General features: G+C 44.0%; 1 protein-coding gene across 1 annotated transcript in view; it reads right to left on the bottom strand.

The window, feature by feature from the left end:
* The window catches only part of HMCN1 (hemicentin 1), a 165,321-nt gene that overhangs the window by 61,081 nt on the left and 89,233 nt on the right, over positions 1–15,007 (bottom strand). Inside the window, 8 exon segments of the mRNA XM_009088425.4 lie at positions 584–706; positions 2,741–2,837; positions 3,122–3,297; positions 7,084–7,207; positions 7,943–8,094; positions 11,132–11,284; positions 13,082–13,183; positions 14,485–14,608. Of these exon segments, the coding sequence (XP_009086673.3) occupies positions 584–706; positions 2,741–2,837; positions 3,122–3,297; positions 7,084–7,207; positions 7,943–8,094; positions 11,132–11,284; positions 13,082–13,183; positions 14,485–14,608 (1,051 nt within the window).

Genomic DNA, 15,007 nt, shown 5'->3' with positions numbered 1-15,007 from the left:
GGCTACAACTACATACATCTTCACCACTTGGCAGGATGCCACAGCTGCAGATTTAAAACCAGCTCAGAGAATCTGGGTTATGCAGTAGATCACAGGGCAGAAACTCAACTTCACACAAAGGAACACCCTGGCCCAGAAACAAGTCTTACAATCCCAGAATGGTCTGGGTTGGAAGGGACCTTAAAGATCATCTCGTTCCAACTCTCTGCCATGGGCCCAGACACCTTCCACTTGCTCAAAAGACATCTACCCTGGTCTGGGAACATTTCCAGGGATGGGGCACCATGCTGCTGCTGTTACCCCACAGTACATGAACATTTTAAGTGCTCCATAGTTCATTTTTGCCAGGTGATCAATCTCAGCACTGCACTTCTCTTGCACCTTTAGAAACACCTGATCCAAGCAGAAGGGAATAATCTACTCCTGGAGCCCACATTACTCAATGCCAGGATTATGCAGATATATCTGCACATTTGAACTCCTCAGAACACACCATCCAAAATGTACACAAGATAAAAAGAAAACGCAGCAGATCAGAATTATCCCATTTGCTTTATAAAACAGACAATTGGCAGTTACCCACCATTCTTTTTCCAGGTGAGACTGGGTGGTGGGATGCCACTGGACTCACAGATGAGGCTAATCAAGCTCCCTTCAGTGACTGTCAACTGAGAGCTGTCATCCGAGCCAGAAATACTTGGTGACACTGCAAAGAAAAGCAAAATAAGTGCAGCCTTTGAAACAGCACATTATCAGCCAGCAGCAAACCCCAAATGACCCTCACGCAAATCTCTCCCATTCAGCTCTGAAGCAATGACAAGAATTGTCTCCTCAATGCTAACCAGGCCCTGGGTAGGGAACAATACACTTGGGAATGACTGCATCCTTCTGGGCTCTAAAGGCTGCTGCATGCACAGGCTTTAATTTGGGCTGTCTTTAATGGACTTCACTGAACAAAGCTGGTTTAGGGAACTTTGTCAAATGACTCCAACTCTAAGAGCCTGCCTCATTCATGGCCTCAGCTAATAAACCCACAGAGATCATCATCATCACTGACTTTTAAAATTCATCCTTCATTTTTCCTTTGAATGTTTCCAGCATGCTGGCTGCCACATCCAAGGCTATGGATCCCACCCCTCTGATCACCCTCCTGCAACAGAAGGATCACTTTGTTTACAGCTCTGTGACTCTAAATCAGCTGCAGACAAAAGGGACCAGTGTTTTACTCTGATTCTCAAAGTCTTAAAAAACTTGGGTTCAATTGCTAGGGAAGGGCTAATTGCCTCTTAGGAATCAGGGAATGATTTTCATCAGATGAAAATTGAGTAGGCAGAGACCAAGAAAAAGCAGAGGAGAGTGTAGGTTGAACTTGGCAAATAAAATCTCCCAGGTGAACAACTTACACAGCACTTTTTTAATGCATGTGACAATAGCCAGCTTCTCCTTCTGCTACCTCCAGCTCTCCAGCAGCAACCAGATGTGTGGGGTTTGAAACAACACTGCCAAAGGCCTTATGGTACTGTCTGCTTTACCCTTTATTTGGTCCTGCTTCCAGCCAGGACAAGCCTGTGCTGTTCTCTTCATATAACTCATAGGCTGGCTCCTGGATCCACACTTAGCTCTCACAAATCCTCAGAAGGATACATTTCCTGGATTTAAAACCTCAAAATATGGCAAGGAAGACTTTGGATGCTGGGGCATAAATAAAAACTATAATTCTTTACCCACAGATGGCTTTCACAGGCAGCCTGTGGTTGCTATCAAACTTATCCCATCAAAGCTGCTAACTAGCAAAGAATTATCCCTCCATTCAAATCCTACTGGAATGGTCATACTGCACAAAGGAACAAATCTAAGTCCCTCCAGCAAAGGTCCTGTGTAAAAGTCTGGGAGAGGAAGAGGAGAGCAGAGGCTGACCTGCACAGTAAATGGCATTTGCTTCAGCATGGGAAAATGGCACAGTACTACAACACCCACCTCTAACTCAAATGCCATGAATGGGTCTTTTAATAATGACAGACTTGAAATCTGAACTGAAAAATGTCATTTTAGTGTTACAAACCCTCATATGTAATTCTAGTCTTGTGAGTCCAGATAAGAAATTGATTTATAATAGTAAAACAGGGACATTTCAGTTTGAACATGAGAAGAAAATGATGGTGCAGAAAACCCCCTTAAAAGCAATTATTACAATAATGTCCTAAGCCACATTCATCATAGAGCAACAGAAAAAAAATATTAAAGCTGTTTTTATGATTCAGCACTAATAAGTTTGTAAGGCAGCTTTTATTTATGTCAATTTCCAGTGCTTCAGTATTTCAGTAACTGGAAAGTTGGTATGTTACTTTAAATGACATTAAAGTTATGGATCCAAACCTAGGTATATATTATAGAATCATGATCACAGAATGGTGTGGGCTGGAAGGGACCTTTTACATCACCTTGTTCCAACCCCCTGCCATGAGAAGGGATGCCACTCACTAGTTATAGTTCTAACTACTCTCATTCCTGCAAGCTCAACAAAGGCCTGTAACTGGTGTTAATTAGGAACTAAATTAAAGCAATTTGAAAAATGTGTGCACTGTCTTGGGCCTGTTCAACTACAGCAAACACAACAATATATCCCTTCATGAGCCTCACCAACTGAGTGTTGATGAACTACAGAGGATTTCAGTGTCTCACATAATAATGCAGCTCTGAGCCTTGTTCCCATTTCTGGAATAAGATTAATAAATCTTACCCCAAATATTGACATTATAGTTCTTCTCAGTTTTCCCAGCAACATTTGTCGCTTCGCAAGTATAGCGTCCAGTGTCCTGCACTTGAGCTCCTTCAATCTGGAAACAAAAGGAAAACCTGGGTTTCTTCTTCCTACATAATTATTCATGAAACGTGTAGGGAGAGGGGCTCAGGTTTCAATTTCATTTTTATATATGTTTCCCAGAATGTTAAAAATAGAGCATGAATCCAGCAAGCTTGGTACCCAGACAGCCAGGGTCTCTGCCATCTCTCCCTCCTCACACACTACTCTGCTACCCCAGAGAGCCCAATGCTGTCCCACCTCCACGGAGGGTGCAGCTCCCCGGGGTGAGCCCCAGCATGCCCTGCCTGCCCAGCTTACCTTCAGCACGCTGCCATCTGCAGAGATGCTCAGGCCTGGCTTCTCCAGCAAGGGCCGCCCGTCCCTGAGCCAGGCGAGGCGGGGCGGGGGCACAGCGCTGCCCTGGCACCGCAGCTCCAGGGCCTGGCCCAGCAGCACTGACACGTTCTGCTCCTCGCCCACGATGTCAGGAGGGACTGCACCAACACAATCACACACTTGGTTACCTTGGGAAAGCCCTCTGAGACCATCCAGACCAACCACTCCCCAGCACTGTCCCCAGGGGCGACATCCACAGGTCTTAAATCCCTCGAGGGATGGCAGCTCCACCCCTGCCCAGGTGCCTGACCATTGTTCCTGTGAAGAATTTTTCCTAATATCCAACCTGAACCTCCCCTAGCGCAATCTGAGGCTGTTTCCTCTATTGCTCAAACCAAGGGACCTTTGGGCACTGAAGATTTCACAGAGCAACCATAATGTGGGGTTAAGGGACTTCACAGAGCAAAGATAAAATGACACACCTTCAGTCACACACAACTTCAGTCTCCTTTATACCACAAAAACCACAATAATCATCTTTGTTATTTACAGAATATCTTCTACACAAAATACACACTAGTGAGGTATCAGCTACAGAGAAATCATAAGGAGAACTAAAGACTAGCAAAAAAAGCCCTTTAAACATAGCTAGAAAGGAAAATCCCCAATATATAAAAATGGGGGAATGCATTCCTGCAAGAAAGAAAAAGAGCTGCTGAGTGAAAAAGCTCATGAGATAACAATCAGCCCCAGAAGCTGAAAATGTCTTAAACTGTTCCAAACAGTGCCAAGAAGGATATCTGGCTTTAGGACAACTGTGACCTATAGATAATTTGTCCAGAGATGGCCAAATACAGCTGACAGAATAAGAACTTACATGGTTGGCAAGCAAGTCAATGGGTTAATGACTTAATCAACAAATAATAATCTGCAATTAGCTCATGTATCAGGTTTGTGGGATTTACTAAGTAATGCAGTTTTTGGCACTGAGTGCTATATTTGCATTTGTCCTGCAGTTCAGTGATAACCTCATTATTACACTATTATTTCCAAATTAGACAGTAGAAAAATCTCCTTTTGAAAGGAAAGTTTTCTGTGTAGAAATAAAAAATCCCAGAACACTGGACACTTCCCCATTAGTTTTTCTTGAACAGTGTCAGGATTTAAGAAAACAAATTTTTTTCCCCCATTTTTTAATTTTTTGTTTCCACAATCAGAAAAAAGTAACTGAGAAGGCAACTGAGAACTAAACCTTGAACACAGCAAATCAGAAATTTTCCACAGGGAAAGTGTTTGTGGCTGCAGTCAAAAAGAACACAGACAAAATACTGCCCCCCAAGAAGCTGACCAGGACCAAATATAAGAATCTTTATTGTCACATTTCCTTTGCCCTCAGTTTTGGGATCCATGACCCCAGACACTGAGGGTCTGAGTGCACAGAACTTTGGGGTGAGAAGGGAGGCAGTGGGACCATCTGTGAGAACAAGCACAGCAGGTTAACCACACACGGGAGACCAGAACATGTTCCAAAGTGGCACTCAGGGGACAGCAAGACTGCTCTGGAGGTGGCCTGAAAGACCAGGAACAATCAAGCTTTGTGTTTCATGCCCAGGAAGTACAGAGCAGAGCTGCTGATTTCACAGTTTGGAAATAATTTAGGGAAAAGCCTGGTCCCTGTGGATAAGAAATATAGTAAGTGCAAAAAAATCTGTTTATCTTTTTATCTTTCTAGAACTCACAAAGGTCCAGATTCTTTATGAGTATTGTGGAACTGAGACTTGGAAGCTGATCCATTCCTGCAGAAGGCAAATTTATTTCCAAAGACTTTTCAACCATTTACTTTTCTTCTCAGCTCAATGAACTGAAATGTGCTCAAAAGGAAACTGAGTTTATGACACAGACACTAAAGCACTTATTTCTGAAGGAATGGGGTTTAAAATTAATCTAATTATGCTCATAGTAACTGTAAGTAACTGAGCTTGTTCCAACTCGTGGCTCAGAGCATATTTCCAACCAATCCAGCTCCAACTCTACTCCAAATAGTTTTCCTCCTGTGGCTTCTTAATTAGATTGCCCTTGTGAGGCAAGTCTGAAGAGCAATATTACTTTTTGGTGACAGCCTCACTCAAGCTGGTCCTGCAGCTGAACTCAACCCTGGCCAGCTTCTAATACAACACTAATTTTAAACATGCACAACTCCTAACTCTTTTCATTTCCTCCAGCTAAAATGGACAGAGGTTCCAGAAAATAAAAGAGGAATATTAAATATACCTATGTCATATTACACACACATACATACCTGTCCTCAAACTCCAAAAGAGACCCTGATATTCCTTGCTCTAGACATGAAATGTTCCAGCCTATATTAACTTTGGCTCACTTGCCACAGCAGAATCCTGGGTTTCTAACTGCCCCTTCCAGATGCAAAAGTCACCAGGACTTCAGTCAGTGGTACCCTAACCAAGGGAGACAATTCTGAAAGCCAAACTCAGGAACAAATAACTTGGCCAGCTGCCCCTTCTTAGAACTCATCCAAACTCCTAACTTTTCTTGCAAGGTTTTCCACAGGGGATTGCCATAATGCTGGAGACTGGCAGAGTCCACTGACCTACTGAAAGCAAAAGCAAAACCACAAAGGTTCCTCAATTTCAAATGCCTCTTTACACATCTGGAATTGTAACATTTCTAAGATAAATGTCAGATTATTGTTCATCCTCATTTTGCTGCTGGACAAATCCTCTGAGATGTCCAAGGGAACTCAAAACCTGCTATAGTCACAGTCCCTGGCATCCCTGCTGGCACAGCATCCAAGGGCTCTGAGAACACAACATGAGTTGACCTCAGAGACCCTTCCAGTGCCTGAAGAGGCTCCAAGAGAGCTGGAGACAGACTGTGGACAAGGGCCTGGAGGGACAGGACAATTAGGAGTGCCTTCCAGAGGGCAGGGTTAGATGGGATATTGGGAAGAATCCTTCCCTGTGAGGGTGGGGAGGCCCTGGCACATTGTGCCCAGAGAAGCTGTGGCTGCCCCTAGATCCCTGGAAGCATCCAAGACCAGAGTGAATGGTGCTTGGAGCAACCTGGGATAGTGGAAGGTGTCCCTGCCCATGGCACAGGGTGGGATTGGGTGAGCTTTAAGCTCCCTTCCAACCCAAACCATTCTGTGAATATGAAAAGGCATCTGATGCAAGTTACAAAAAATACAGGATGAAATTCATACAAGAAAGCACAGAATCACAGAATATCCTGAGTTGGAAAGGACCCACAGGGATCACCAAAATCCTGCATAGGACAGTCCCAACAATCCCACCAGGTATCTGAGAGCATGGCCCAGATCAGAAGGGAGGATGAATTTACACAAGTTCAGGCAAAACAAAAAATCAGAATTAACTCATTGACAATCTGGAAAACTGACAAACTAAAAAACCACTTCTTTCCTGCTCCTTGAAGGAGACAGAACTGAATGGCTGGACTCAACACAGCATCACTATTTAGCTCTAAAAGAGTCCCCTCCATTTAGGCAGGCAGAGCAAGGCTTGGGAATGGCATGGGAACTGCAAAGCTGGATGGAGAACTCCCAGTACCCTCCTTCTGGTGCAATAAAGACAACAGAGCACTGGGCCCAAGAATATCTCTCACACAAACACATATTTTCTTTTATCATTCATAAATGAGCTTTTATGCATAAAACTTGTAAATTCACTGCTGTAAATTCAATGTAGTTCCATTAATACACAGAAGGACACACCTACACACTTTAGTAAATGAAGGTAGATGTGCATACATGTTTTAACTTCCATACACAAACCACCCCTCCTCACTTGGCCTTCCATTACAGGTTGGGACTATCTTTACTCAGCACTGCTCAGGGTCTGGGCCCACTGTGCTGCATTAAAGCTTCAAGAACAGCTCTCAGAGCCAAAAGAAAGACGCTTGTCACTCACCATACACACGGAGGTCAATGTCCCTCTGGCTCTCCCCTGCAGCGTTGACTGCCACACACGTGTATGTCCCTGTGTCACTGAGCTGGGCACTGGGCAGTGCCAGCACCCGGCCCCCCGACAGGACCTGCAATGAGAGCACAGCACCTTCAGGCACACCCCAGTGCCAAACACAGGTGGGGGAACTCCTAGGGCTCATTTAAAATGGAACACTTGTTTTGCCACTGCTTCCCACTATCTCCCTGCACTCTGGTGTTCTCTTCTAATCCAGACTTGCAAAAGCAGAACTCTAACTTCATTCCAGTCCCTAGGGAATTCCTGGCATTCTCAAGACTTTGCAGGATCTGGACACCTCTCCCTCCCTCCCACCAGCTTCAAACATGCTGTCACACCTTTTGTCTGTGCCCTGAGCTGTTCCTACAGAAGACAAATTCTTCCTCTTCCCTTTCAGATTATAAAATCAACTGCCAAAAACCAACCACGGCCTCTCACTTTACCTCTGAAATATCTCCTTATATCAGAGGTTGGTTTTCTTTTCTGAATTACTGGTGTATGTAATAAGCTTTCCAGATCTCTTCAGCAGAGGAATCTGGTCCAATTTCCTCTTCTTCCCAGTAAGTGAAAAATTTGTTGATGCAAATTTACTCAGTATGACATCAGCTGAAAGGACTACTTTATTTCAATATATCTCTATCTTCCACTTCACACAGTACTGGAACTAAACTCACACAAATAACCCAGAGCAAAGCTCTTATATTACTATTCCAAATCCTCCATCTTATTCTCTTCCATTAAGCTGCACTGACTTATAAGCCTCCTCCCACAAGAGAGAGCACCACAGAGCAGGATCTGTCCCTGGTACCTGGAGGCCGTTGCTGACGCTGGACACAGGGCTCCCATCTTTCAGCCATGTCAGGATAGGGGCAGGGATGCCCCTGGCTTCACACTCCAGTCTCACTGCATTATTGACCACTACTGTCACCATGTCATTGCTGCCAGAGATGGATGGGGGGACTGAAAAAAAAATCCACAGAAAAAGGGCTGTAACAGTTACATAAGAGTATTAATCACAATGAAATAGGCTGCACAGATTTGGATGTTATTTCTCTTTTCTCATGTTATTCCTGCTGAACTCTTGTAATGTCTTTGCTCTGTGCCAGATGCTGCTCTTCCCTAGCATGAGCGGGCAGATAACTGCAGTGAAACTACTGTGAGCAAGGTATGTGGGACTGGGCCCACAGCCCAGAGGACAGCTGTGAAACCCAGGAACCACACCATAAAGCCAGAAAATATTCCCTCAAACTCTTCTACTATTCCATTTAGACCTTGTGAAAGACTGTAGGAGTGGTAGGGATTAAAGAAAGGAGTTTACCATATAAACCACATAAAGCAAATCCATACAGAGAGTGATAAATTGCCCTGGCAGAGCATATGGAAACGTTTATCAGATTAGACTGGAAAACATCTGCCTCTCTGATGACACAAAACATTGCAATGGAACATCTAAAGCACTTACTCTAGGCACACAGTCTAGCCAATGTTGTAGGGCTCTGGTAGAATGGGAAACAAGAAAAATTTAAAAAGGAAGATGTTTCATGCACTAGGAGAATCAAAACTATTCTATTTGCTCCTATACTAATAACTTAGTGATAAAGTTCAAAAGTCAGTATCAGATAAAAACTTAATGTTTAAAGTCACTCCTGCAAAGAGATGAGAATGGTGTGAGCTACTCATACATATTGCCCTGTATGACTGGAGAAAACGTGTAAAATTCTGCACTGAAAATAAGATTCATTAATGAATTTAGCAGCTTCTAAGAACCTGTAACTCGGGCTGTGGCTGCCCCATCTCTGAAAGCGTCCAAGGCCAGGCTGGACAAGGCTTGGACCAACTCGGGATAGTGGAAGGTGTCCCTGCCCACGGCAGGGGGTGGAACTGGATGAGCTTTAAGGTCCCTTCCAACCCAAACCATTCCATGATCCTGTGATTCTCCTCGTACGTATATTCAGCAATAGAAGTAAGAGCAGAAAAAAGGCACAGGATTTTATAATTTTTTCATATTTTCCCCACACATAGAGCTCCTCCTATTGCAGCATTCATTGTTCTCAAATACCTGAGACAGCTATAGTGGGGAGAAAGAAGTGAAAAAAATTAATACAATGAAATCCTATGAATTCTAACTAAACTGGAATTTCACCTGATTCCTTCAGTTGGCCTGCCTGGCTCCATTCAGTGTTAAGCCTGAGGTATCAAGCATTGTTTTTTAATGTCAAAAAGATCTGATAACACTATTAGCAACAGAAACTGTAGAATAAGACCAGTAATTGATGGAGGCATGGAAAATGCTCATGGAAATCCAGAGCAACCTTTCCATAAATGCAGCACAACTTTCAGTACTTGGCATTTGAGCCTGTTCTCCACTAAGGAGCCATTGCTTCCCATGGTAAAGAGGGCAAAACCTTTAAGTTTCTCAAGCTCATAAACTCTAAAGACAGTGGATGATGGATCTGTGGATGGTGAATTCCAGCACCTCTCTACTGTCAGCCTGGCAGGACACCAGCTGAATGAAGCAGGTTCATAGACAGGAGTTCAATGCAATTAGTTCCTTTGATGCCATTACTAGTGGCTGCAACTGCATATACTCTGTTCTAGAAGGGGAAGCTCTGTGTCTTCGAAAATTTTAGTTCCCTAGAAAACTCTGGGCATGTTTGCTGAAATTCTGCCACCCCTAAAAAGGTGCACACGAACTGTGGGGTTATTTTCCATTTAACTAGAATAATGTCCTTAGCTCTAAGGATTTCTGGGAATTCATCACTGGGTGGAGTTAATTGCCTTTGACTGTGTCTTGTGCCATCAGTTTTTCCCATGATGGTCATTAAATCCATGGAAATGCACTGCCCAAGTCATTAATTAACATTAATAGGAACTATATACTGTGTGTGCATCTCAGCTGAGGACACTGTGCCAAATTTGGGCCACATTTTGCATGGAAGACTCCCACAGAAAACCAGCTACATGCACATGTATGTATCAAAGATAAGAATTTCGATTATGGCCACATCCAAAAGCCACTGAAATCAGTGGAAAAGCTCCAGGTGGGCTTTTGCTTAGGTGTCTCATGTCAGCAAACACCCACACACTTCCACTTCATCTTCTTGGACACAGCACATTTTTCTTTAAAACTCTTGGATTATGAAAGAGCATTTGACCTGTGTCCTTTGTCTATTGTGAGCTTCAAAGTCACCTCAAACAAATCCCAGCAACTGCCTGGGCCTCCAAATTGCTCAAGTGATCCCTTTAACAAAATACCTCTTCCATAAATTCATTCTTCCTAGGAATGCCTTCCCTTTGCACATTTTTCACATTCAAAACACTTACTCCAATACCAGTGAGAAAACAGAAGAGTGAAGAGCGTGGAGTGCCAGGACAAGGGGGAATGTCTCTCCACTACCAGAGGACAGGGTGAGATGAAATATTGAGAAGGAAATCTTGGCTGTGAGGGTGGAGAGGGCCCTGGAATGGAATTCCCAGAGAGGCTATGGCTGCCCCCGGATCCCTGGAAGTGTCCCATGCCATGCTGGACAGGGCTTGGAGCAACCTGGGCTAGTGGAACGTGTCTCTGCCTATGGCAGGAAGTGGCACTGGATGGGCTGTAAGGTCCCTTTCAACCCAAACCACCCTGGAATTCTGTAATCATGTGATGAGTGACACCAAGTCTGTTAAGCAGACTGGAAAAGGAGGAAAGCAAGGGTGGAGCTTGCATGTATTATTCCTAAGTGTCACAACACAGGGCAAGAGAAAGCAGCTTCAAGTTTGTGCTGGGGGTAGGGAGGTTAATTTGGATATTAGGACAAGTTTCTTCATGGATAGGGTAGGCAGACAGTGGCACAGCTGCCCAAGGCAGTGATGGGGTCCCCACTCCTGGAGGGATTTAAACGCCATGTGGATGTAGCACATGAGGACACGGGTCACTGGGGGAACAGCTGGACTCAAAGCTCTCAGAAGTGTTCCCCCAGCTCCAGGAGTGAGAGTTCCGTGGTCGTGCACTCACCATGGACCTGGAGGCTGTAGAGCAGCTCGGCCGTGCCTGCAGCGTTGGCAGCCAGGCACCTGTAGAGGCCGGAGTCGGCCACCTGTGCGCCCTCGATGCGCAGCACCTGTCCCCTGTCACCCAGCGCGCGCCCATCCTTGGACCACGACACAGCTGCGGGGCAGGAACGGGGACAAATCACTGACAGCCCCGACAAACGTGGCACCACAGAGCTGTCACACTGGCCACCTCAGCTTTCCCACACACACCAATGTTTAGTGTTAGTCGTGATTAAGAATAATAAAATGGAGCAGAAAATCAGGAAATAGGAAGATTTTCTAACTATGCCCCACAATTCAACAGCAAATTTGACACCATCATCCACATCCCCCATATATTTATGGAAAAGCATTCTGAAATTGAGAAATTATCACACAAAGTAAATTATAGGAAATTTACTTATCTTATACCAAGGTAAAGAGCAGCTGTTTAAAACCACACAAAAATATGAAGGTGTCCCTGCCCCATGGCAGGGGGATGGAAAGAGATGAGCTTTCAGGTTCCTTCCAACCCAAACCATCCAGGAATACTATAATAGCCCTAGATATTATAGATATATATAAGAGGGGATAGATAGATAGATGATCTATCCAGGGATTCTATAACATCTATAATTTTTTTTTACCTTTTGCCTTAAATTATCACTACATTAAACTGAACTACCTGGGACAAAGAATCAAAACATAAGCAACCAAATCAAAGTGCAACTGACAGATCAAAAATCTGAAAATAAAGAGCAGAAAACTTGGTGTTACTACAGAAGAAAATTTTATAGGAAGTTGACAACCAAGAAAATCTGCAGATTTTGCATCTCAGCCAAAAGATGGCACCATCCATCAGGAGAAAGGGTCATAGAGGCTTTCCTGGCACCACTTCACTACTCAGATGAAATTACTGCTCATGGAAGGATTATCTGTAACACACAAGGGGTTTTGGGGAAAGACTCGCACCCACTAACTGCTCTGGCCTGACTGATAGATAAGACTTGCACACAGATTCTCTCTTTTCCAGTGGGATGCTGTGCTCCTCACTTTCCTGACTCGTGATATCTTGACAACAGGATGTGCCATTGCATCACACCGGGGTGACCAAACTGTTCTTATTGCATAAATTATCTGAAATCCATCATTTTAATTGCTGATAACTAAAATAACTGAAAATTTGGAAGATAAAAGAGAAAAAATTTAAAAGGAGCATAAAATAGACATAAAATTCTTGTGCTTTTATAACATTTTACTTCCTCAATATTTTAACTTTTTTTATGTAAGTATAAATTATGCTACAAAATAATACTTTGATGTGATTTAATTCTTAAAAAGGCAGAAAAGGAGAAGCACATCTGAAATGTAATAACACCTTTCATCTGAAAATGTTGCTATAATCAGCATAATTTGCTATGTTAGATATAAGCTCTTATTAAGAATTCCCCATTTTGCTCTACAATAATTAATACAGCAAATTGCTCTCAATAATATGTCTTTTTATATCTTACCAGGTAACAAAAGCCACACATTAAAGAAGTCCTAGACATGAGCACACTTGACAGGCACACTCAATCCATGAAGTACTTCAGGTCTGCCTTACACTAACAAATACTGAACTGACAGGAGATAAAAGTGGATGTGTTTAAAGCTTGTTCAGTAGAAATCTAATAGTGCTCTTGCCTGTGGACAGGGCATCACAAGGGAACAGATTATCCTTGTGATGTGTTTTCACTCATTTATCAGTGGGGATCACTGAATTCCTAAATCCTTCCTCCATGTCAGCCCATACATTGACATTTCCCATCACACAGCTTCTAGCTGGTTTAAGATCACACAATTAGCTCCACATTCAGCATATCCATTACTTTCCAAAGATACATGAAAGTGAAACCCTTGTGGAGATGCTCCCCAAGGTGCACATGGATACCTGGCAGAGGGTTCCCAGATGCTCTGCATTCAAGATGGATTGGATTATTCACCACCACTGTTTCATTTAATATTTTTCCTGCATCTTCCAGACTGGGTGGTTCTGGGAAGAGACAAAAGCAGCAGGTTTGCATTAATTCAGCCACCCAGCTAGCAGAGTATATGATCATAAAGTCATCTACCCTTGAAGAAACTTTGGGCAATGAGTTGCATAAGCTTCAGCTGCTGGGTGACCAAGGAATTTCTCCAGAAATTCCAACTCTGAAATGGGAATACTCCCTCATTATATAATCTCATTAGTGGTAAGAGGAATAAAACATTATTTTTGCTAATTTTAATTTTTTTCCAGGAAAAATGGAACTTAAAGATTTGCAAGTAATGGGTACACAACACAGAACAGCCATTCTTTTTTGTGGCAAGCTCCTCTCACTTCAGCTGCTGATAGTAAACTGAGTAGTGTAGACAGTTTTACCTTCCTGAAGTTCCAAAATCTGAAACATGACAGAAACACCAGATAATAACAGTTTGAACATGAAGACTGACAGCAAAGGAGAGCTTTATGAGTATGGGACTGACACTAAAGTTGGTTGGGATGCAATTATCACAGTCTGAATGTGGCTCCTCTTTTTAAGTCTCACTCACAGAGACTCTGCAACCTCTCCTTGCTTCAGTTTAATGCCTTCCAGTTACTGGCTTGGTTTGGCAATAAAAGACAACATAGCCATACTCTGTGAAAATATTGCCACAGTATATTCCTGCACCTCCTGAGGATTCCTACCCCTCCTTTGAGGACTGGGTCACATCAGCAATGCACAACACTTTGTGACCACTTCTAAGCCAAATATACGTAAATCACGGTGAGAGCATTTATTAAATTCACATGCAAACGACAGCTTCTCGAGTTTCCCTGAGTCTTTTTCTATCGTTTTTAGCTGCAAAAGAAAATTCCTTTTAAACAGGCTGAAAAATCCCTTCACAAGAAAGTGTTCCTTTCTCAGAAAAGATATTCCTGTAAAAATTTCCCATTTCCCTGGGTCACGGGGAATACCAATATCCACAAAAACCTTGGATGAAATTAGTAATAACAGTGATGGTATATCACACATTGATTCAGAAACACAGAGTGCCCTTCTGAGGGGTGAGTCAGTAGGAATGTGTTTGACTTTTAGGGATACCTCTGAGCAGCAGAGGTACCTGGAAAGACATTCATTCATTTCTGCATCTTTTGGTATTACAGGAGAGAGGCCTAACTCCACAAAGGCCAGTTTTTTCCTTCACTCCTTACTAATGGAGTGGGACAGAGAAAGAGAACTGAGAGGTGGATGTGCAGAGCCAGGGGAAAAGCCAGAGCAAGGTGAGCCCAGGTGCAAGAGCTGTGTGGACAGCCCCGTTTGGGCGCATTACCGTGCACGTGGAGCCGGGTGTGCTGCTGGGCCTCCCCCGCAGCGTTGGTGGCCACGCAGGTGTAGCGGGCGGCATCTCCGGGCAGGGCCTTGCCAAGCTGCAGGACACGGCCCGAGGCCTCCAGCTGTTCCCAAACACAGAGAGGAGCCGTGTGACACCACTGCCCCCAGCACAGCCGCTAGGGGTGAGCGGACACAGCAGGGTCATCCCCTCCCAACCCCAGCTCACGGAACGAGCAAACTGCTGGGTCAGAGATTTCAGTGTCCCTGGGGCAGCAGCATCAGGAGCTGTACAGGTGTGAGGAGACCTGGCTGGTGAGGGGCAGGCAGGAAGAGGAGACTGCAGGCAAGGTACCAAAAACTGCTCCAGCCACAGGAAATCAAAGCCACTGCAAGCACTCACCCCTGGAACATGCGAACACTGGGGAGGGCTCTTCATGGAAAGGCAGGATCTCACCAGGAGAAGGGAATTAGAGGCAGCTGCTGCAGTGCTCACAAAACAGCTCAAGCTAATCCCACCTCAC

Source organism: Serinus canaria, chromosome 8 (genome assembly GCF_022539315.1).
Source record: "Serinus canaria isolate serCan28SL12 chromosome 8, serCan2020, whole genome shotgun sequence".
In the NCBI taxonomy this organism is placed as follows: domain Eukaryota; kingdom Metazoa; phylum Chordata; class Aves; order Passeriformes; family Fringillidae; genus Serinus; species Serinus canaria.
The sequence above is the reverse complement of the archived record's forward strand: the minus strand, read 5'-3'. Positions and strand labels throughout refer to the sequence as shown.